Genomic DNA, 24,684 nt, shown 5'->3' with positions numbered 1-24,684 from the left:
GAGAATATCCTTGTTCGTAGAAAATAGACACTGTTATGGGGTGCCTGGGTGGCTCAGTCGGTTAAGCGGCCGACTTCGGCTCAGGTCATGATCTCGCGGTCCGTGAGTTTGAGCCCCGCATCGGGCTCTGTGCTGACAGCTCAGAGCCTGGAGCCTGTTTCAGATTCTGTGTCTCCCTCTCTCTGACCCTCCCCCATTCATGCTCTGTCTCTTTCTGTCTCAAAAATAAATAAACGTTAAAAAAATTAAAAAAAAAAAAAAAAAAAGAAAATAGACACTGTTTAAAAGAAAAACACAGCCCTAAAACGCTGTCATTTAGGCCAAGTGACCAAACTGGGGCTTAATGCCTAACCTAATTGCAGTTTCAGACTCCCCCAGAAACTCAGATATTCTCCGATAAGCACCAGCTGAGTAATCTGTCACACAGACCCTCTCCATCCCCGCAAGATGCCTAAGATCCCCTGCTCTTCCCTCTAAGGGAAAGTGACCGTGCCCAGAACAATCCTTTCTTTCCACTTGCTAATAACTTCCTTGCCCCACCCTCCTTCCCATAAAAACCTTCCATTCTGTACAACTCCTGGGAGATCCCTCCTACTTGTTTTATGGGATGCCACCCAATTTATGAACCACTTAATAAAGCCAATGAAGTCTTCACGTTTACTCAGTTGAATTTTTGCTAACAATACAAATATTTAGGGACGAAGAAGTATTTTCTACAGCATAATCCCAAATTCTTGAAAAAAAGAGATGCGTGAAATAAAAAAAAAAAAAAAAAGGGCAAGGACAGTTGACAGCTGGCAGCAGCTAGGTCTTGGTGTCTTCAACTCATCATAAGTAACTCCAAAAGTATCAGCAATTTTTAGACATAACCACAATGGTGCAGCGAGAAACACAATTTTTTTTTTTCGACAAAAACCAAGGAAAGAGAGGAGGCTCTGAAATGCCACAATTATGTCTCTGTCCCTGAGAAATCATGAGATATTCTGCCCTCCTCCAGACCCCCTACTTTCAGCCAGAAACGGTTTGGGAATGTTAACCTTAAAAATAAAACTGCCAGTTATTTTACTGGAATAGTAGAGAACTGCAATCCAGGACGAGCAGGATATGGCAAAACCACAAGCAAGTCCGAAGAACAAAGGGGAAACCCACTCTTTTACAAAGGAAAGGGAGAAACTGGGCAAGCTGTCATAAACAAAAAGCCCATTGGATTAACCGGGACTTGGAAATATGGTGGCTTTTCATTGGCTGAGTTTTGACAATCTTTCATTGGTTGCGCTGATGCGGCGCTGGGGGAGGAAAGCCATTCTGGTTCCCTCTAGGACAGCAACGAAGAGCTACGGTAGTTATCAGCCTGCAAGGTGGTCTCTTCCAATTGGGCCTCCCAATTGGGTCTCTTACAATTGACAAGAGCGACAGGGTGTGAGGGCTCTCCCTGCCAGCCTCGGACGCCATCCTAAAGGAGGTTGTCTCACTAATTTTCACAGGAGTAACTCATCAGAAGGGGTTGGGGACTATGAAGCTTCCGATTGAGATCAAAGAGAAATGACAGGAGTCACTGCAGCTGAAGCTCTCACTCCATCCGATATTCATGGCTTTCAGGTTACTGAGCACTTAAGAAAATTAAAGTCTAATACCAAGAGATCACCATTCACCACGTGGCAGGAACTGTCTTTAAGGCTTTACCTAACCCATCTTGTTTAATTCTCAAACCGCTGTATTATAAGCAAGGTAGAAAAGTCATCCCAATGTTACCAAAAAAAAAAAAAAAAAAAAAAAAAAATTGGACACAGATGTTAAGTCCCTCAATGTTCAACCGAGTGAAAAGGCGGAGCGAGGGAAAGGTGGGCCGCCCTGGGGTGGGGGGCAGGACCGTAGGCAGAGAGCTCGGGAGACCCCCCCCCCCCACCGGGCCATGCACAGCACAAGATCCCCAAACGCCAAGAGGGTCCCTGGGGAGGGAAACACCACTCCAGTCCTCAAACCACCGCTGTCTGACGCAGCTCTTTTCCCCAAATCAATGGCCGGTGGTACTGGCACCCAGGGAAGTTCAGAAGGGTCTCGAAACCAGAAACCACTCACCACAGCGACGGAAGAGCCTGTAGCAACCTGGCCACCCGAGCGGAAGTGCCTGAGACCGCCCCGCCCCAGGCTGCGGGAGGATCAACTACCCAGAATTCACGTTTCCCGACGGCCTTGGGGAAGTGTACGACTGTCTACGGGACTTCCGGACTACACTTCCCAGAAAGCCAGAGAACCACCGTCCCATTCCCACCCTCTTTGGCCGGAAGTGCTTGCGCCTCCTGAGAGATTCGGTAGCATAGTTCCCACAGTGGTCATGGGGGCGGAGTTCATACTGTCGACTTCAAGGGCAGTAGTAACGTGGGTTCCCACAGTGGGGGCAAGAATTAACCTCTCCGAAATCCGGCAGCAGAAAATATTCTAGGTTATTTAAGCTGCTGTTAGTTTTGTCTCTACTATAACACTAAACCTAGCTGTTATCCAAACATATCAAATATATATATATATATATATATATATATATATATGTATATATATATATATATGTGTGTGTGTGTATATATATATATGTGTATATATATATATGTGTGTGTATATATATATGTATACATATATATATATATATACATATATATATATGATATAGGAATATATAAATGATATATATCCCTAATATATCATTGGAAAGTTCAGTTCAGTTGCAGTGGTGAACTTCAAATACTCTGAAGAATGCACAAGGTGAAGGCTTAAGAAGCTGAGCGTTTGGAAATCTACACAGCAGAACTGTTGATAAAAATACTTTAAAACTGTACTACAAAATTCATGGGCCCAAGACAGTTATGGTAATTTGACTGATTCTTTATTACTCTTCCAGATGAGTCTGAATCATGAGTGCCAGAATCCATGAGTCACCTCCATTCTGGCAGTACACTAATCATGTGATGGCTTAAAATATTGTGCCACAGGGAAGCAAGCACCAAGGCACCTCAACCGCATGGGCACCATTCTTGGAAGTTTCCTGGGGTATCTGATAGACCACTCAAATGGGATAAAGACCAGAGACAACCCCAGAAGGAGAAACCAGATTGGACACACACAGGTTCAGATCCAGGCTCTAGACACCCTAACTGGATAACACTACCACTCATAACCAGACTCAGGCAGCAGAGGGCAACATGAAAAATTTGGGCACTGCATACTGTAGGCCCTCCTGAGGCACAGGGCCTGACCCCACCTACTTGGACCTAAGAGTGATACAGTCTCCTTTATTCTAACTGATGTTCTCACCTCTTTAAGCACACATAGTCTTATAAGCTGCACAGCCATGAGTATCTTTATTTATCTATGATGTCAGCCCTAGCCGGATATCAGCAAAACTGACCTTCAAAAAGATTGGGTCTATGACACAGAAATTCCGCTCCCAGGTATATACCCAAGAGAAATGAATCATATGCCCACAGTTGTACAAAAATGTTTATAGCAGCATTATTGATAATAGCCAAATTGTAGAAACAATCCAAATATCCAGCAACTGATGACTAGGTAAATAAAATGTGATATATTTATACAATGGGATCTTACTCTGCAATTAAAAAATGAAATACTGATTCAGTCAAGGATTGACCTTGAAAACATGCTTAGTGGAAGAAGCTAGACACAATAAACAATGTGTTTTATGATCCCATTTATATGAAATGTGCATAATACATCGATCCATAGAGAAAGAAATTTGATTAGTTATTACCAGGGACTTGTTCATTGGGAGTGGAGAATGAATGCTAATGGATGGGGGTGGGTGGGTGGGTGGAGGGGTTGGTGGGCTGATGAAAAAGCTCTGGAATGAGACAGTGGAGATAGTTTATATCTTTGTGAATATACCAAAAATCATGCAATTATACATCTTACAAGTGTGAATATTCAGGTATGTGAATTATATCTCAATCAAAAAGAGAGGTTGGTCTGTTTGAAACTATTTCCCACTCTCAAGATACTATGGACTGGTTTGTGCCCCCTGCCCATGCATACTGATGGCTTAAACCCCAATATGACTGTATTTGGAGATAGGCTCTTTAAGAAGGCAATTAAATAGGTCATTAGAGTGGGGCCCTATTCTGATAGGTTACAAATAAATGGAAAAGTATCCATGTTCATAGACTAGAAGAATTGATACTGTTAAAATATCAAGACTACCAAAAGCATCTATAGATTCAATGAGATCCCCATCAAGATTCCAATGGCAGCTTTTTTTTTTTTTTTTACAGAAGTAGGAAAAACAGTCCAAAAATTTACATAGCACCACAAAAGACCCCCAATAGCCAAATAAATCCTGAGAAAGAACAAAGCAGGAGGCATCACACATCCTGATTTCAAACTATACTATAAAGTTATAGTCATCAAAACAGTATGGTACTGGCACAAAAACTAATACCAATAAGACAGAATTGATAGCCCAGAAATAAATCCAAGCATATACAGTCAACGAATATTTGAAAAGGGAGTCAAGAACACTCAATGGAGAAGACTCTCTTTTCAATAAATGGTGCTGGGATAATTCGATATTTACATTCAAAAGAATGAAACTGGACCCAAATCTTATACCATTCACAAAGATTAACTAAAAATGAATTGAAAGACTTAAATGTAAGAAATTCCTAAAAGAAAACAGGAATAAATCTCAACATGGCCCTTAGTAATGATTTATTGGATATGACACCTAAAGCACAAGAAACAAAATAAAAAGTAAACAAGTGAGACTACATCAAACTTAGAAGCTTCTGCAGAGCAAAAGAAATCATCCACAAAGGGAAATTACAACCTATGGGATGAGGAAAAATATTTGCAAACCATGTATCTGATAAGAGGCTAATATCCAAAATATGTAAGAACTCACAACTCAACAGCAAAACAACCCCTCTCGCAAATAATCTAGTTAAAATGGGCAGAGGACCTAAGTAGACACTTCTCCAAAGAAGATATGCAAAAGACCAACAGGTACATGAAAAAATGCTCCACTTCACTAGTCATTAGTGAAATGCAACTTAAAACCACAACGGAGGTATCACTTCATCCCTGTTAGAACAGCCATCATCAAAAAGACAAGGGATAACAAATGATGTTATGGATGTGGAGAAAAGAGAACACTTGTGCACTGCTGGTTCGACTGTAAATTGATACAGCTACTGTGGGAAACAGTATAGAGGATCCTCAGAAAACTAAAAATAGAACTATTGTAGGATTCAGCAATTCCACTTCTGGGAATATATCTAAAGGAATGAAAACACTGATTTGAAAAGATATGGGCACCCCCATGTTTGTAGCAGCAGCAGCAGCAGCAGCATTCACAATAGCCAACACACGGAAACAACCTCAGTTTGCATCAATGAGTGAATGGATAAAGAAGCTTTTGTATATATTTACGATGGAATATTATTCAGCCATAAAAAGAAATGATGAAATCCTGCCATTTGCAACAATATGGATAGAACTTGAAGACATTATGCTAAATGAAAAGTCAGAGAAAGACAAATACTGCATAAGTTCACTTATATGTGGAATCTAAAACACAAACAAAAAAACAAACTCACAGAAGAAACAAACTCATAGACTGTGGTTACCAAAGGCGGGGGGGGGGGGGGGAAGGGGAATTGGGGGAAAGTGGTCAAAAGGTACAAACTTCCAGCTATAAGATAAGTAAATACTAGGGATGTAATGTACAACGTGATGACTACAGCGAACACTGTCATATAATATATAGGAAACTTCGTGAGAGTAAATCCTAAGAGTTCTCATCACAAGATGAAAATGTTTTCTTTTTTTTGTTGTTTATTTTTAAATTTTTTTTTCAACGTTTTTTTATTTATTTTTGGGACAGAGAGAGACAGAGCATGAACGGGGGAGGGGCAGAAAGAGAGGGAGACACAGAATCGGAAACAGGCTCCAGGCTCCGAGCCATCAGCCCAGAGCCTGACGCGGGGCTCGAACTCACGGACCGCGAGATCGTGACCTGGCTGAAGTCGGACGCTTAACCGACTGCGCCACCCAGGCGCCCCTGTTGTTTATTTTTGAGTGAGAGAGAGAGAGACACACACAGAGTGCAAGCGGGGGAGGGGCAGATGAGACACAGAATCTGAAGCAGGCTCGACTCTGAACTGTCAGCACAGAGCCCGACGTGGGGCTCGAACTCAGGAGCTATGAGATCATGACCTGAGCCAAAGTCGGATGCTTAACCAACTGAGCCACCCAGGCTCCCCTTCTTTTTTATTTACATGAGAATATGGACGTTAGCCAAACCTACCGTGGTAATCATTTCACAATATATGTAAATCATACCATCATATTGTATGACTTAACCTTACACAGTGATGTATGTCAATCATTTCTCAGTAAAACTGGGGATAAAAAGAAAATAAATATTTTGTGAGTATGTGAAAATATAACAAAACAATGAATATTTATAAGTATTACAGTCATCATTTCTGGAACTGATGTAATGATCTACAGCTATCATCATTCACTACCCATTCCATATTCCCCTTGCCCTCAGCAAACACCTCAGTTCACTGTGGTTCTTTTCCTAGCAGGATGAACCAAATTTTCATTCTTCAAGGTTGAGACATTAACAGTCCTCCCTGAACTGTGTTGTATTTTTCCACTGGTTTTTGATCATTAGACACGGTGCTTTTAAGAGACCCCTAAGTGATCTCTTGCATTCCAGACGTACTCTTGCTTACCTCCACTGTGCTGTAGCAACTCAATTGTTTGTTATTGGAATCAATTACCCCAACCAGTAAAATAACCCCCTTCTTTGACTATTCATTCAGAAGTAGGAGACATCAAGTGCCCAGTCTGAAATATCAAGTTCAATGGAATGAACAATGAACAACGGAATCATTGTTGTGTTTTCTGATGAAATCATTCATCCCCTTGGAATTAAGATCTCTTTAGAGCCTGCTCATGGAGACAGGAAGCAAAATATTTGCTACTGGAACACTAGAAGTAGTAGTAAGTGGAGCCACTCAAATTTCTACCCCTGGATTCCTGATCTTGGGAAGCTTGCCTATGGACACCATATTCTGAGCACGGATTTAAATCATATACAGTATCTATGAGAACAATGCCACAGCTCAACAAGATACTGCCACCTACCAGGTAATGTAACTGAATTTTCAAAGGGCTAGTCCACTTTCTATCAATCCAAATATTTCAAGGTAATGGGGAACAGGATCGAAACAATGCACTCCGCAAGGATGGGCTCACTGCCACACTTCATTTGCTATGAAGTGAATTCCTTATCAGAAGCAATGCTTTGTGCAGGTTCCTCGAAAAATTAAAAATATAACCATCATATGATCCAGTAATTGCAATACTGCGTACTTACCCTAAGAACATGAAAACACTAATTCGAGGGGATATATGCACTCCTATATATACTGCAGCATTATTTACAATAGCCAAATTATGGAAATAGCCCAAGTGTCCATTGATAGATGAAGAGATAAAGGAGATGTGATTTTTTTTTTAATTCAGCCATTTAAAAAAAGTTAAATCTTGCTATTTGCAACAACAGGGCTGGATCTAGAGAGAATACGAAATGAAATAAGCCACTCAGAGGAAGTCAAATACCATATGATTTTACTCACATGTGGAAGTTAAGAAACAAATGAACAAAGGGGAAAAAGGAGACAAGCAAAAAAACACTCTTAACTACAGAGAACAAACTGATGGTTACCATTGGAGGGTGGGGTGGAGGGGTGGTTGAAATAGGTAAAGGAGATTAAGAGTACACTTGTCTTTTTTTTTTTTCTTCCCTTTTTTAACTTTAGAGAGCAAGGGGGCACAAGTGGGGGAGAGGGGCACAGGGGCAGGGAGGGAGGGAGAGAGAGAAAGAGAGAAAGTTTAAGCAGGCTCCAGACTCAGCGCGGAGTCCAACATGGGACTCAATCCCAGAACCCTGGGATCACGACCTAAGCTGAAATCAAGAGTCAAATGCTCATCCCACTGAGCCACCCAGGTGCCCCTAGTACACTTATCTCTTATCTTGATGAGCATTGAGTAATATACGGGATTGCTGAATCACCATATTGTACATCTGAATAAATATAACACCGTATGTTAACTACACTGGAATTGAAATAAAAATAAGTTTAAAAAAAAGAGAACGAATGCTGCGTGGAATACCACAAACATAGTGGAAAAGGACTGTTAGAGTACCTAGTTGGTAGTTTTGGCAAAAGCACTGCAGGTATGGAAGGTGAATCCATATCCAGAGTGCCTATTCAATTAAAAACAAGGTACTGCCCCTTCCATGATGGAAATGGTCTAATGGAACCAATCATCCTGGGGAAAGGGACTATATCAAGGAACCAATGTTGGTCTCTGATGCTGGCACATGGCACTCAGCAATAGCTATAGCCAGGATGGCCTTGGTACATGGAGTTTACATTGCTAAAACCATGGATGACCTCCATTCCTGCCGTTATGGCCACTTGGCTCATGAGTTCACTGGGCAATGACAGAAGTGGCTGTTGACAGAAGCTAAAAGAGAGAGACACATTGGATCAAACTACTTGTTTATTGAAACCCTCCTCTACTGAAAGTACCATACGGTGGTTGTTTATGTGGAGCACACTTATCTTCACATTCTTTCCCCACTCAGAGTGGTCTATCCAAAATTCCTCTCCCTTAGGATACCTTGCAATTAATTTTCCAATCACGTATCTTTGAAGAACCTGAAAATCCAGCCAAACCTTTGACCACAGCCTGTAAAACTATACAGACTCTTAATTCTAGCCATTTGTTCTTTTAGGCCAAATGAGCAACGAAGGCACACTGGTCAAAGTTCTGCCCATTAAGAGGTTTTCCTTTCACAATTGCCCTTTACGGACATCCCAGAAAGAAGCTGTTATATTTTAGTTGAACAATTTCAGGTCGGTGCCTGTCTACCTACCACGCAGAACCATCTGCAAATTGGCCAGGAGTGAACTTTCCCTTCCTCGCCCAACTGGTCATAAGGAACTTTCCACGAAGCTATAGGGGCACACTGGGAGAAAGTAACATAATACAAGTATGGACCGTGGGCATTTGGGCCATTTACTGATGCTTCCAATGCTTCATATAAATATACTTCCACTTACTCCTCATGTAAATCTCTTCCATTTGACAACAGAGTGCTTCTGTTGTCAAATCCAAGCCTACATTGGTGAGCTGACACCTAGTCCATGAAGGAGAGTCAGAGTGTGTGGTAATTTGGGAGCCCATGGTTAACTCTTCAGTCTAGTAAAGTGCAATGACAAAACCAAAGTGGTTTCTTTATGTATAATATAATATAATAAATATAAATATAACTTTTTTAAAGTTTATTTATTTGAGAGAGAGTGAGAGCATGAGTGGGGGAGGGGGAGAGAAAGAGGGAGAGAATCCCAAGCAGGCTCCATGCTAGCAGCGCAGAGCCTGATGCAGGGCTTGAACTCACGAACCTGAGATCATGACTGAGCTGAAATCAAGAACTGGGACGCTTCACTGATTGAGCCACCCAGGTGCCCCCCAAAATTATTCCTTAAAGAGAGGTGGGTGTCTATAGAGGATTCAGGGCTTGATGCCAAAATTCTAAGGGTCTGTGCTGTGAATTATCTTTAGGAGCTAGCCAGACATTCCAAACACCATTTCTGTCTGCCACTGACATTTCAAGAACCTTTTAATCTGCTGGGTCATATGGCCCAAGTGGTAGAGAGCTTCCATGGAAGCCTGGACCTGAGAGCCTTATTCTCCTCTGGGCTCCAGGCAGAAGGTTTTCAGGTCACACATAAAAGGGCATAGTAGAACACCCCAATGAGAAATATGCGTGTTCAAAAATCTGAAGGAGCACACTAGGCATGGTGACTCTCTCTTGGTTGTAGGAAGGATGCAACACGTCCTTTACTTTAGAAGTGGCATTTCTAGGGGCGCCTGGGTGGCTCAGTCGGTTGAGCGTCCGACTTCAGCTCAGGTCACGATCTTGCGGTCCGTGAGTTCGAGCCCCGGGTTAGGCTCTGGGCTGATGGCCCAGAGCCTGGAGCCTGCTTCCAATTCTGTGTCTCCCTCTCTCTCTGCCCCTCCCCCGTTCATGCTCTGTCTCTCTCTGTCTCAAAAATAAATAAATGTTAAAAAAAATTTTTTTTTTAAAAAAGAAGTGGCATTTCAACATGCCAACACCAATGACCCCTTAGAAACTTAAGTAGAAGGCACCTAGATTTTTAGGGAATTTATTTCCCATCCGCTGGCATAGTCTTATCAATATGCCTAGGAGAACTTTGACTTCCCACTCGCCAGGGCCAATCAGCATCAATCAATGGGCCAGTTCAGAGCTATGATCCAGTAGTCCCAGCCAAATGGTCCCCTTGAGGGAAGCCCAGGAGAAAGATTAACATTGCAATGTTTGGCAGGGTAGCAGGGTACTTAGGAAGATGAAGCCTTTTCTTTCTTTCTTTCTTTCTTTTTTAATGTTTATTTATTTTTGATAGAGAGAGAGCACAAGTGGGAGAGGGGCAGAGAGAGGAGACACAGAATCGGAAGCAGGCTCCAGGCTCCGAACTGTCAGCACAGAGCCCGACGCAGGGCTCGAACCCACAAACCGCGAGATCATGACCTGAGCCCAAGTTGGACACTTAACCGACTGAGCCACCCAGGCGCCCCCAGCCTTTTCTTAATCCACTAAATTCTGGGTGTGAAAACTGGCTCATGTCTGGATACTGTTTAAGAGGTAGTCAATCTCTGTTTTTAGGATGAAGGTAGACTTCTGTTCACATGACCTAGAACAATTCCACTTGTACGTATCACGTATACTTCACGTCTATTTATGTTTCAGGGACATCAAAGTCAATAGCCAATGTCACATATCAGACTATTCTGAGTATGATGTTGGCTCTGCTGTCCATTATGGTATCCCTATCCAACTTGCCTTTGGGATTAAATGCCACCACTTGACCAATACCACACTAGGATCTCATCATTTCATTTCGAGATCCTCCTCTACAGAGCACAAAAAACCTTCAGCTCTTCAAAGATGCTGAAGTTCCTCTCAAATTATTTCTCAAGGTCATGATGAATTATGATTTCTCTATTCCTCCAGGGGCGGGTGACATGTCTACATGATAAATCTGCTCTAACATTCAAATCTCCGCAAGACTCTGAACATTTCCCTCTACATCGTACCAAAGAAATTCTGGAATTTCTTTTTTTTTTTAAATTTTTTTTTCTCTTAATGTTTACTTATTTTTGAGACAGAGAGAGACAGAGCATGAACTAGGGAGGGTCAGAGAGAGAGGGAGACACAGAATCTGAAACAGGCTCCAGGCTCTGAGCTGTCAACACAGAGCCCCACGCGGGGCTCGAACTCACAAACGGCGAGATCATGACCTGAGCCGAAGTCGGACGCTCAACCGACTGAGCCACCCAGGTGCCCCGAAATTCTGGAATTTCAACTCAATTTAGTGAAGCTACATTTCCATCCATTTTTCAACCTACCAACCAACCACCACCAACAAAGCAAAAAACAGAAACAAAAAACTCACACCTTTCTAACCAATGGAGCTGAAATATTGAATTCAGAATCTGTTTAATGAGCCTATTTCAATATATTCATCTCATCCAATTTTATACTCCTTGTGTCACAACCCCATATCCCAAAGATCCACCCCCAGACATGTTCCCAGATTTATCTACCTAAGCTGAAAAATCATGAAATTCTTTCAATGTGCAGAGTACCACTTCAGTGTCATTTGTACCTAAGGCTTTGGGGGTGACTTGAATCTACGTGTAGTTGTGGAAGCAAAGAGGTGTGGCAGGATTCAGTCCTGAGGAGAATCAGCAGTGTCTTTCTTTTTTTAATTTTTTTAATGTTTATTTACTCTTGAGAGACAGAGAGAAAGACAGAGCACGAGCAGAGGGAGGGGCAGAGAGAGAGAGGGAGACACAGAATCTGAAGCAGGCTCCAGGCTCTGAGCTGTCGGCACAAAGCCCGACGCGGGGATTGAACTCACGGGCTCTGAGATCATGACCTGAGCCGAAGTCGGACGCTTAACCGACCGAGCCACCCAGGCGCCCCTGTCTTTCAAGGTCTCTATCTCAGAGGAAGCCATTACATGCTCTTCGGGGACAAAAGGGGTCATTTTCCTCAGGCAGTAGCGGAATGGCTGCTTCTAGCAGCAAGGACGACTTTGCAAAATTCAGGGGGTTGAGGGCAATCACTCCTGGATACGAGGACATTTGTAGGCATTCCATATTCCAACAGAAAAGTTCCAGCACTGGTGGAGCAGCAACAAATCTGAGAACAGATGCCGTGAAGGGGAGAAGAGTTTCTCTTTCCCTGTGTCACCTCTCCTCCACGACAGCAGAGCTCACCGTGAAGGCAGATCCCATTGGCCTGCAATTTCTCCCATGTGGGTGGGGAAGTAAGATCATGTGAGTCAAGTGCTAGGCTTCCCCAGCTGTGTGAGCTGCTACTCAAAAGGCCCACTTCTTTCCTGCTCTACCCACAATACCGAGGTGATCTGTATGGCCGAAGGGTTGGGAGAGGCTGGGAGCACAGCAACCAGGGCTTGGAACTCATCAAAGGTACACAGATTCTACTAAGTGCATCACAGACTGCCAGGAAGCCTGCCCACAAGTGCTGGGGATACCTCTCCTGCAGGCTCCCCAAACTGCCCATTAGCACCCCAACACGCCACATGCCTCATTTCCTCTACTTTGTGGCTAGCTGCCTGCACCCACCCCAGAAGATGATAAGCATGAGCCTTTGCACACCTCTGGCACACACAGACGGTCATCCCAATTCTGCAGGATTGGGAAAAGGGACACAAATGTAAGCACTTCAGGACAACACTCGAAGGGGGAGAAAAAGGGACGCTCTCATCACCAAGCCTGGCTTTGCTGGGAAAAAGCATACAATCTTATAAATTCCCCCACCAAGAGGGAACACGAGTGTGGAGTGGATACATCGATAGAAAAGTTCTGAGAAAGACTCAGAATCCCCAGCCAGCTGATAGTGATAGCATTTCTCCCCTGAAGCCAGTCGGTAGAGCCTGGAGGAGGTAACTGCTTCTTCAAATGAGAAGACAGCAACACAGTTCAAGGGATATAAGAAATCAAGGAAACTGGCATTACCAAAGGAACACGCTCCTTTTCCAGTAAGTACCTTCAAAGAAATGGAGAGTGAAGCATTGCCTGACAAAGAATTCAAAATAACTTTTAAGGAAGCTCAGTGAGCTACAGAACACTGATAGACAATCCAACAAAATTAGGAAAAGAATACATGAACAAAACAGCAGGTTCAACGGAGAGATACAAGTTGGAAAAAAAGAAGCAAAGTTAAAGTCTGGAGCCCCAAAATACAATAAATGAAATGAAAAGTGCGACAGGGAGCACGAACCTAAGGGTTGATCAAGCAGAATAAAAAATCTGTTAATTCAAAGAGGGGTCATTAGAAATTTTCAGTCAGAGGAGAAGAAAATGAAAAAGAGTGAGGGGTGCCTGGTTGGCTCAGCCGGTTAAGTATCTGACTTTGGCTCAGGTCATGATCTCACGGTTCGTGGGTTCGCGCCCTGTTGGGCTCTGTGCTGACAGCTTGGAGCCTGGAGCCTGGAGCCTGCTTTGGATTCTGTGTCTCCCTCTCTCTCTCAAAAATAAACAAACATTAAAAAAAAAAAAAAGAAAAGAAAATGAAAAAGAGTGAAGAAAGCCTATGTGAATTATGGGATCGAATACAGATAAACAACATACACATCATGGGAGTCCCAGAAGAAGAAAGGGAAAGAAAGCTTATTTAAAAAAATTATATAATGGCTGACGGGGTGCCTGGGTGGCTCAGCCAGTAAAGTGTCTGACTTCAGCTCAGGTCATGATCTCATGGTTCATGGGTTCAAGCCTCTTGTAGGGCTCTGTGCTAACAGCTCAAAGCCTGGAGCCTGCTTTGGATTCTGTGTCTCCCTCTCTCTCTGTCCCTCCCCCACTCACGCTCTGTCTCTCAAAAATAAATAAAAATGTTTAAAAAATTACCTAATGGCTGAAAAATCCCCAAATCTGGGGAGTGATATGCACACCCAGGTACATGAACTTCATAGGTCCTGGAACATTTTCCATTGAAAGAGGACTTCACTGACACACATTATAATACACCTATTAAAAAATTAAAGAGAGAATTTTGAAAGCAGCACAGGAAAAGAAACTCATCACCACAGGATATGTCATCAAAGACCTCGTAGGCTAGGAGAGAGATGATGTATTCCAAGTGCCAAAAGGGAAAAAAACAAAAAACAAAAAAATGGCAACCAATGCTACTCAGCAAAGCTGTGCCGCAGAAATAAAGACTTTTCCGGACAAACAAAAGTCGAAGGAGTTGATCATCCCTAGACCTGCTCTACAGAAACTGCTAAAGGGAGTTCTTCAAGCTGAAATGAAAGGATACGAATTAGTAAAATGAACATGTAAGTATAAACCTCACTGGTAAAGAAAGGGAAGTATATTGTCAAATTCTCCTAGTTGTGATCAATTCCTTAATTCTAGGGTTAAAAGAGAAAAGCATTTAAAACAACTATAGGTTCCTCAAAAAGTCAAAAATAGAACTACCCTACGATCCAACAAATGCACCACAAGGTATTTACTCAAAGGATACAAAAATACAGATTGGAAGGGATATATGCACCCAGATGTTTATAGCAGCATTTGATTCAACAATAGCCAAATTATGGAAAGAGCCCAAGTGTCCATCAAGTGATGAACGGATAAAGAAGATGTAGTATATACACACCATGGAATACAAATCAGCCATAAAAAGAATGAAGTCTTGTCATTTGCAATGACATGGATAGAGCTAGCAAGTATTACGTGAAACAAGTCACTCAGACAAAGACAAATGATTTCACTCATATGTGGACTTCAAGAAACAAAACAAATGAACGTGGGAGGAGGGATGGGAAGAGGAAAACCAAAAAATAGACTCTTAACTTTAGAGAACAAACTGATGGTCACCAGAGTGGAGGTTGAGGGAGGGATGGTTAAATAGGTGATGGAGATTAAGGCGGGTACATGGGAAAAGCACCAGGGGTCGTAAGTAAGTGACGAATCCCTAAATTCTACAACTGAAACTAATATTACAAGGTATGTTAACTGGAATTTAAATAAAAACTTGAAAAAATACGTAGCAACAAAAATTTATTAGTGGATCCATAATATAAAAATATATAAATTGTGACATCAAAAACATAAAGTCTAAGGAGAAAAGCACAAAGTTTTATATGTGATCAAAGGTATAATGGTTATGTTTTATGAAAGCTCATGGAAACCACAAAACAAAACCTGTAGTACACAAAAGTGAAAGGGAAAGGAATCAAAATATGGCACTATGGAAAATCCTCAGATAACCTAAGTACACAGCAAGAGAGGGAGAGAGGAACAAAGGAACTACAGAACAGTCAGAAAATTAACAAGGTGGCATTATTAAGTCCTTAGCTATCAGTATTACTTTAAATGCAAATGGATTGAATTCTCCAGCCAAAAGACACAGAGTCTTGGCTGAATGGACCAAAAAAGAAGAACCAATTACATGCTGCGTACAAGAGACTCACTTCAGCTTTAAGGACCCACATAGGTTGAAAATGAAGAAACGAATACAAAATAATTCACGCAAATGGGAACTGACGAAAGCACAAGCAGCTATACTTATATCAGACAAAACAGACTTTAAGTCAAAAACCGTAACAAGAGACAGAGAAAGTAATCATACAGTGTTAAAGGGGTAAATTTATCGAGATAAAACGAGTGTAAATGTGTGCCCAACATTGAAACTAAATATATTAAGCAAATATTAACAGATCTGAAGAGAGAAACAAAAATGCAATACTAGAAGGGGACCTCAGTACCCTACTTTTAACAATGGATAGATCATCCAGATAGAAAATCAATAATAAGGAGGGGCATCTGGGTGGCTCAGTCGGTTAACTGTCTGACTTTGGCTCAGGTCACAATCTCACAGTTCATGAGTTTGAGCCCTGCTGCGGATTCTGTGCTGACGGCTCGGAGCCTGGAGCCTGCTTCCGAATTCTGTGTCTCCCTCTCCCTACCCTCCCCCACTTGCACTCTGTGTGTGTGTGTGTGTGTGTGTGTGTGTGTGTGTGTGTCTCAAAAATAAACATTTAAAAAACTTAAGAAAGCCATAAAAAAAAAAACTTAAGAAAATCAATAAGGAAAGATTGAACATGAACTACATTAGACCAAAGGGACCCAACATAGAACATTCCATTCAACAGCAGCAGAATATTCTTCTGAAGCTCACACAGAACATTCTCCAAGAAAGATCATATGTTATATTACAAAAGAAGTCTAAAAATTTTAATACTGAAGTCATATCAAATATCTCATGGTTCATTAAATCGAGCCCCATGCCAGGCTCTCTGCTGACAGTATGGAGCCTGCTTGGGATTCTGTCTCTTCCCCTCTCTGCCCCCTCCCCCACCCACATGCATGCGCACGAACATGCTCTCTCTCTCTCTCTCTCTCTCTCTCAAAATAAACAAACAAACAAAAAAAGGAGTCAATTGTGAAGCCCATCGGAAAGAAACAAAGACATCTGATTTTGTGTCAGCAACGTATAAGCTTCATCTCCTGCCCATGTCCTCTGCCTCCTTCACAATTCTGGTAAGGTTCTGGGGTAAGGTTCACTCACAAAGCACAAGCAACCTCCAACCATTAAAAAAAATTTTTTTTTAACATTTATTTATTTTTGAGAGTGAGAGAGACAGAGCATGAATGGGGAAGGGGCAGAGAGAGAGGGAGACATAGAATCTGAAGCAGGCTCCAGGCTCCGAGCCGTCAGCACAGAGCCCGACGCGGGGCTCAAACTCACGAACCGCGAGATCATGACCTGAGCCGAAGTCGGACGCTTAAGCAACTGAGCCACCCAGGCACCACTCATTTTTAACTTAACTTCGAGAGGACTTCTACTCTATAAAATACCTGAACATTGACTGTTCTTTCTGCTCTGGACCTTCTCCTGGACAAGTGTTCTCTCCACCTTTGATCATCCCAAAGGGTGTCTGTCATGAGTTTTGTGACCCAAACCTAATGTTGGTGGGGAAGCTTCCTTACGTCGCAGTGACGTTGCTGAACATGCACATCAACTGGCATGGAAAGATTAATCTTTTTGTGGATGACATTATCTGATTACAGAAAATCCCAGGAAATCTATATAGAAGAGCTACTTTAATATACAAGTTTGACATGATTGTAGGCTACAAGGTTAACATAGAACAATTGCATTTCTATATACTAGCAATGAATAGCTGGAAGTTGAAATTTGAAAAATAGTACCATTTAGTTTAATACCAAAAACCAGAGTACTTAAGTATAAATCTAATAAAATATGAGCAGGATCTATGTACTGAAAACTACAAATTACTGATAAAAGAAATTAAAGGAGTCCTAAACAAATAGGCAGATATATGGTGCCTGTGGTTTAGAATATTAAATATTGCTTAAAAAAAAAAAAAAAAGAGAGAGTATCCAATATTGATAAGATGCTAAGTCTCCCTAAACTCACCTATATATATTCAATGCAATTTCAATAAAATTCCCAGTAATGAGCTTAATTTCACAAAGCTTAGTCACAAAGCTTATTCTAAAAATTATGGAAAAGCAGACAAAATAGCCAAAATAGGGGGTGCCAGGGTGGCTCGGTTGGTTAAGATTCCAACTCTTAATTTCAGCTCAGGTCATGATCTCATGGGTCGTGAGTTTAAGGCTGTACAGACAATGCAGAGCCCACTTGGGATTCTCTTTCCTTCTCTCTCTGCCTCTCTCCTCTGCTTACACACACACACTCTCTCTCTCTGTCTCAAAATTAAATAAACTAAAAAAAAAAAAAAAAGGCAATTTAAACTTAAAAAAAAATAGCCAAAATATTCTGAAAAAGAATAGAGTTGGAAGACTCATACTATCTCATCTCAAGACTTAGTGTATAAAGCTACATATTGGCAAAATGACAGACATATAGATTGATGGAACCAGAGAGGCCAGAAAAAGACCCACACATGTATGATCTACAGATTTTTCACAAAGGTACAACAGCAATTTGATGTTAAAAGGATAGTTAACTGGATGTTTCCATGCCAAAAAATTGGCCCTTGACCCCACATTTTATACAGACTAACTCACATGGATCATAGACCTAAATGTTAAACCTGAAACAAACTTTTAGATAAAAAAGAGGAGAGGGGCACCTGGGTGGCTCAGTTGGTTAAATATCAGACTCTTGATCTCAGCTCAGGTCACGATCTCATGGGTCATGAGATGGAGCCCCATGTCAGGCTCTGTGCTGACAGTGTGGAGCCTGCGTGGGATTCTCTCTTCCCCTCTCTCTGCCCCTCCCCCATCCACGCGCACACACGTGTCTCACTCTCTCAAAATAAATAAACTTAAGGAAAAAAAAGGAGAAAAAGCTTTGTGACCTTGGATTAGGAAGAGTTCTCAGATCTGAATCCAAAAGCAGAATCCACAAAAGATGAAAACTGAACTTCATCAAAAACAAAACACCTGCTTCGTGAAAAATACTGATAATGGGGGCGCCTGGGTGGCTAAGTCAGTTAAGCGTCCAACTTTGGCTCAGGTCATGATCTCACTGTTCATGGGTTTAAACCCCGCATCAGGCTCTGTGCTGACAGCTCAGAGCCTGGAGCCTGCTTCGGATTCTGTGTCTTCCTCTCTCTCTGCCCCTTCCCCTGTCACTTACTGTCTTCCTCTCTCTCAAAAATAAATAAACATTAAAAAAATAATTTAAAAAATACTGATAATGGAATAAAAACATAAACCACACGCAGAGATAAAACATTTGCAAAACATAGAAGGACATACATCCAGAACATACAAACTTTCAAAATTCGAGAACAGTCCCCCAAAGAAAAGATACATGTATAGCAAACATTCAGATATGAAAGATGCCTAACATAGTCATCAGGGAAATGTAAATTAAAAAAAATTTTTTATTGTTTATTTATTTTTGAGAGAGAGAGTGAGTGTGAGCGGGGGAGGGTCAGAGAGAGGGAGACACAGAATTGGAAACAGGGTCCAGGCTCTGAGCTGTCAGCACAGAGCCCAACGCAAGGCTCGAACCCACAAACCATGAGATCATGACCCGAGCCGAAGTCAGATGCCCAACCGACTAAGACACTCAGGTGCCCCGGGAAATGTAAATTAAAACCAAAGAAAGATGCCACTACGAACCTAGCGAAATGCTAAAAACAAAACAAAACTTTGATACGCACTGATGGTGGGAAGACAAAACGGTACATCCATTTTAGAGCCGTGAGCTTTTCCATACAGTTGAACATGCATACAACCCCCCTCTTAAGTATTTACGAAGACAAAGAAAACTTGTGTTGATACACGGCCCTGTATGCAAACACTAGTCACCGTTTTCTTTATCACCACTAACAACTGGAAACTCAAATATCCTTGAAGTGATAAATGGATAAACCAAACGTGGTACATCCCTGTAACAGAACACGACTCAGCGACAAGGGGAATGACTAGCAATCCGCACATCAAGATCGATGAATCTCAGAAGCATTAAGTGGGAGAAGCCAGACTCCAAAGACTACAGTCTGAATGATTCCATTTTAGGACATTCCAGAAAAAGTAAACTATGCATAGAGAGAGCAGGTAGAGGGTTGCCAAAGGTAGGGAGGGGTGATGGGGAAGGGGCTGACCACGAGAGTACAAAGGAATTTCAGGGCAAGGGGGTCACGGAACTGTTACATGTCTTGACTGTTGGGGCGGTGATACAATAGTAATCATTTGCCAAAACAAAGAACCCTACACCAAAGAGTCAATTTACTGCATATAAATTAATCCTTAATAATAATTTTAAAAAGAATGCTAACTTGTAGGGGCGCCTGGGGGGCTGTTGGCGAAGTGTCTGACTTCGGCTCAGGTCATGATCTCAGGGTTCGTGGGTTCGAGCCCCGCGTTGGGCTCTGTGCCGACAGCTCTGAGCCTGGATCCTGCTTCAGATTCTGTGTCTCCCTCTCTCTCTGTCCCTCCCCTGCTCATGCTCTGTCTCAGAAATAAATAAACATTAAAAAAATTTTTTAAAGAATGCTAACTTGTAGAATTTTCATAGATGGCTCTTATCTCCCTGAGGAATTTTTCTCATGAATAGATACTGAATTTTTTCAACTTTGCTTTCATGTTTGATGATCATGTTTGATCCAAAGAATCCCGACATAAAAGAGTACATACTGAAGCCACAGGAAGTCCAAGAACAGCCTCAACCAACGTGAGGTATAAAAATCATCCTTGTCGCCACCGGAGGTGGGAATGACTAGAAATGCACACAAGGAAACAGTCCGGTTTAATAGAAATACTGCACACATCAATTTGGGTGAGGATTACACAAGTGTTATACATTTGCAAAACTTCAGGAAGCTGTAAACTTGAGATTTATGCATGTTACTGCATGCAAATTATACCTCAATAAAGAATCCGCACACGTGTAAGTGCTGGTTACAACCCACTGAATTGATTTTTGGACCCCCCGACAGGCTGAGAAACACCAGTTCACAGGACCTGTGGGGTTGGGGAAATGAGCCCACATGCCTAATTTACACGTCCTCTAAGCCTTGCAGATTTCCTCTTCTAAGTACATCTCATAGACATTTTGCGAGACGAACCGAAGAAAAAAATCTCAACGATGACTCTTCTCCCTACACTGATTGAACGTTACCGAACACCTACAACGTGTGAGGCACTGAAAGGCTGAATAGATCTGGCAGCCGACGCATCTCTACTCTCCTGGAGCTTATATTCTAGCGGAAGACGGACTCATCCCTCCTAAGCCTCTCTTCTGTGGCACATCTGCTACGTGTCAACGTTCTAAATGAAGCCCTTACGTAAGTCTCCGCTCTCATGAGGCTTCTCTGCTATGTGGTCGCCCAACCACTGGGACACGTGGAGCTCCGGCTGAAATACTGACTCTCTTTCAACAAATGTTTTGTCTCCTATGACAGGTCTGGTAACGGGATTGTTTCAGCACCCATTTGAGGTATTAGAACATTATCGCTTTTCTGGAGCTTCCTTCCTGCGTGAATCCTCCGAGGTGGGAAAGTCTTTATCACCCTCATCGTCAGCATGCACTCGCTGATGAATTATAAGGCTTGAGCTCCAACTGAACCCCTTCCCGCACTCCTCGCACTTGTATGGTTTCTCTCCAGTGTGGACTCTCTGATGGGCTTGAAGGTATGAGCTCCAACTGAAGACCTTCCCGCACTCCTCGCACTTGTATGGTTTCTCCCCAGTGTGGACCCTCTGGTGGGCTTGAAGATAGGATCTCTGTCTGAAGCGCTTACCGCACACGTCACACCGGTACGGTTTCTCTCCCGTGTGGACGCCACGATGAGCCAGAAAATTCGAGGCCCGACAGAATCCTTTCCCGCACTCCTCACATTGGTACGGCTTCTCTCCAGTGTGGCACCTCTGATGGGCTTGGAGCTGCGAACCCACGCTGAAGCCCTTCCCACACTCCGCACACTGATACGGTTTCTCTCCAGTGTGGACTCTCTGGTGCACCTGGAGACTCGAGAACTGACTGAAGGCCTTACCACACTTCTCACATTTATAGGGTTTCTCTCCCGTGTGGATTCTACAATGAACGTTAAGATCTGAACTCCGGCTGAAGCCCTTCCCACATGTACCACACTTGTATGGTTTTTCTCCAGTGTGGCCTCTTTGATGGGCCAGAAGATTCGAGGCCTGACTGAAGCCTTTCCCACACTCCTCACACTTATAGGGTTTCTCTCCCGTATGGACTCTAAAGTGAATGTTAAAATCCGAGCTACGACTGAAGCCCTTTCCACAGGCATCACACTGATACGGTTTCTCACCAGTGTGGCCTCTCTGATGGTCCAGAAGATTTGAGGCCCGACAGAAGCCCTTCCCACACTCCTCGCATTTGTAAGGTTTCTCTCCAGTGTGGCTGACCTGATGGGCCTGAAGGTGTGAGCCCACACTGAAGCCTTTCCCACACTCTTCACACTTGTAGGGTTTCTCTCCCGTGTGGATTCGACAATGGATGTTAAGGTGTGAGCTGTAGCTAAAGCCCTTGCCACAGGCCTCGCATTTGTATGGTTTCTCTCCTGTGTGGATTCGCTGGTGAGCCTGCAGTCGCGAACGCCAACTGAAGCCCTTCCCGCACTCTTCACATCTATAGGGTTTCTTTCCCCCGTGGACTCTCTGGTGGGCTCGAAGATACGAGCCCTGGCTGAAGCTCTGCCCGCACTCCTCACATTTATAAGGTTTCTCCAACGTGCGGACTACCAGAGGAGCTTGACACTGGGAGCTTCTCCGGACGCTCCTCCCACACTCCTCGTACTTGTGTGGATTCTCTCCAGGGGGGGCTCTCTGCGGATGGCGAAGACGTGACCTCCGTCTGAGACCCTTACACGACGTATCGTGTTTGTACGATTTCTCCCCGCTGCGGGCTCTCTGATGGGCTTCAAGGCTTGAAAGTCGGCGGAAGGTGTTTCCACATTTTTCACATTTATAGGGCTTCTCTCCCACATGGGCTGTCTGGTGAGTCTGAGGATGAGAGTGCTCAATGAAACCATCCTCACACTCTCCCCCCTTATAGGGGTTTCCTCCTGTGTGGTCTCTGTGGTGAATTTGAAGACACGAAGTCTGATTAAAGCCTCTACCAAACTCCCCATCTTTATAGAGTGCATCACCCTGTTTTTCCAGCTGAGAGCCAGTTCCTTGAATATTTACCACGGCGTCTTGGCTCTGGATTAACTCCTTTGTAACCTGTTGCCAGATCTGCGAGCAGAAAAGCTCTTCATGTGGCAGGTACTTTAATCCAATTTCCTGAAGAGTCTCCGCATCATTTAGATTCCTGTCTCCTAAAAGGATAAAGAGAATTTAGAGATGGGGCACATTAAATGCTTTGGTCAGAGGTACCAAGGTTATAAACTTAAGGCCCACACCTGAAGGCTTAACATGAACCAGGAGAAGGTACCGTTTTTAAAAAATGTTTATTCATTTTTGAGAGAGAGCGGGAGCAGGGAAGGGGTGGGAGGAGGACAGAGGATCCCAAGCAGTCTCTGTGCTGAGAGCAGTGAGCCCGATGCGGGGCTCAAACTCATGATCCGTGAGATCATGACCTGAGCCAAAGTGGGACACTTAACCGACTGAGCCACCCAGGCGCCACACTGTAGGGAATAAGTTTAAGAATTCCCGGAGCTTGCACCAATGGGTTAACAAGGTTGAGGTGGAAAGCTGCCACAGGGTGAAAAAGCCAAGCACAGAACAAAGCACAGAGCGGAAAGCCGCTTCCAAAGGATGCAAATGTCTACAAACAGGTAGAGGAACAGTTAGAGGCAGACTTGTAAGCCTTCCGATCCTAATAAATACGGAACAAGGACCCTTACTCGGGACGCTTGTCTCCTCCCGGACATTAGCCTCTCTCATATTCAAGTCTGCGTCCGCTCTCTTGCTGGACAAGAGAGAACCCCAGATTCAAAGTCTGTGACACCCTGCCATTTTTATCATCGAAAACCTAGAGGTGGTCCACCAGGCTCCTATTCAGTACACGTTAATGAGATATGTAGTATGTAGTATGATTCCAGTTAGAATCATACTAAGTTTTATATGTGAGAAACAGGTTAGAAATTTGGTGATTGCAGATCAAGAAAAACACTTCCTAGGGAATCTTTCCAAAGACGAAGCTGCACCCACCTAAAAGCTTTCTCTTTTTTGCTAAACCAGGTGTCCAATAAATAGTCTCCACATAATTCTGCCTACTGCATGCACATCTGACCAAATGCTCAAAATGTCCATCAGGACCCTTACAGACAGACGATCAGAAGATGTGCTGAAAACACATCTGAAAACCTTTGCTTCAAATTATTTCATTGGACTTTATTCCATGTTAGAAGCCTTGATGTGCTGGGTTGGTTGGAAAGACAGGTGTTTGGGAGAACAGATCTTATCACCCAAGTGCCTGAAATTCAGAGTATAAGCAGGAAAATGTCCTTCAGGACGGCAATTGGGGAAGAGGTTTACGGTACTAACATACATTATTCTAAAACCTCATAGCAATAAAGTTCCTATCACCTCGGGGGGGAAAAAAGAGTGGAAAATCAGAAGCTCATCTTTTATTTTTATTCATTTAAAAAATTTTTTTTAATGTTTATTTATTTTTTTGAGAGAGAGAGAGAGACAGAGCGTGAGCAGAGGAGGGGCAGAGAGAGAGAGAGACACACACACAGAATCCGAGCAGGCTCCAGGCTCTGGGCTGTCAACACACAGCCCGATGCGGGGCTCGAACCCACAAGCCATAAGACCATGACGTGAGCTGAAGTAGGACACTTAACTGACTGAGCCACCAGGTCCCCCTGAGATGCTCATCTTTTAGAACAGAGCAAGAACCTGTGAGAAGGAGCAGGGCATGGCGTGGATTCTCCAAGTCAGGATCAGTCAGGAAGAGCTACGTTCTCCTTGGGACTCTGTTCCGTCAATAAACTATAGAGCTTGCTACCTACTTCTTTTCAGCTCTCTCTTCAAATAACACCTCATCAGTGAGGCCTCTTTCACCATCCAGCATCCAGCAGGAAATTCTCCCTATCCCTTGACACCCCCAGCAATCTTCTC

The 24,684-nt window shown here is 43.0% G+C and overlaps 1 protein-coding gene across 1 annotated transcript in view; it reads right to left on the bottom strand.

The window, feature by feature from the left end:
• The window catches only part of ZNF45 (zinc finger protein 45), a 70,227-nt gene that overhangs the window by 18,446 nt on the left and 27,097 nt on the right, over window positions 1-24,684 (bottom strand). Inside the window, exon 7 of the mRNA XM_053906451.1 lies at window positions 21,100-22,934. Coding sequence (XP_053762426.1) covers window positions 21,100-22,934 — 1,835 coding nt within the window. The remainder of the gene's footprint in view (window positions 1-21,099; window positions 22,935-24,684) is intronic.

The sequence above is a fragment of the Panthera pardus genome, unplaced genomic scaffold, assembly GCF_024362965.1.
Source record: "Panthera pardus isolate Hobbes unplaced genomic scaffold, ASM2436296v1 HiC_scaffold_18, whole genome shotgun sequence".
Lineage (NCBI taxonomy): Eukaryota > Metazoa > Chordata > Mammalia > Carnivora > Felidae > Panthera > Panthera pardus.
Note: the sequence above shows the minus strand (reverse complement) of the source record. Positions and strands in the feature narration are given on the sequence as shown.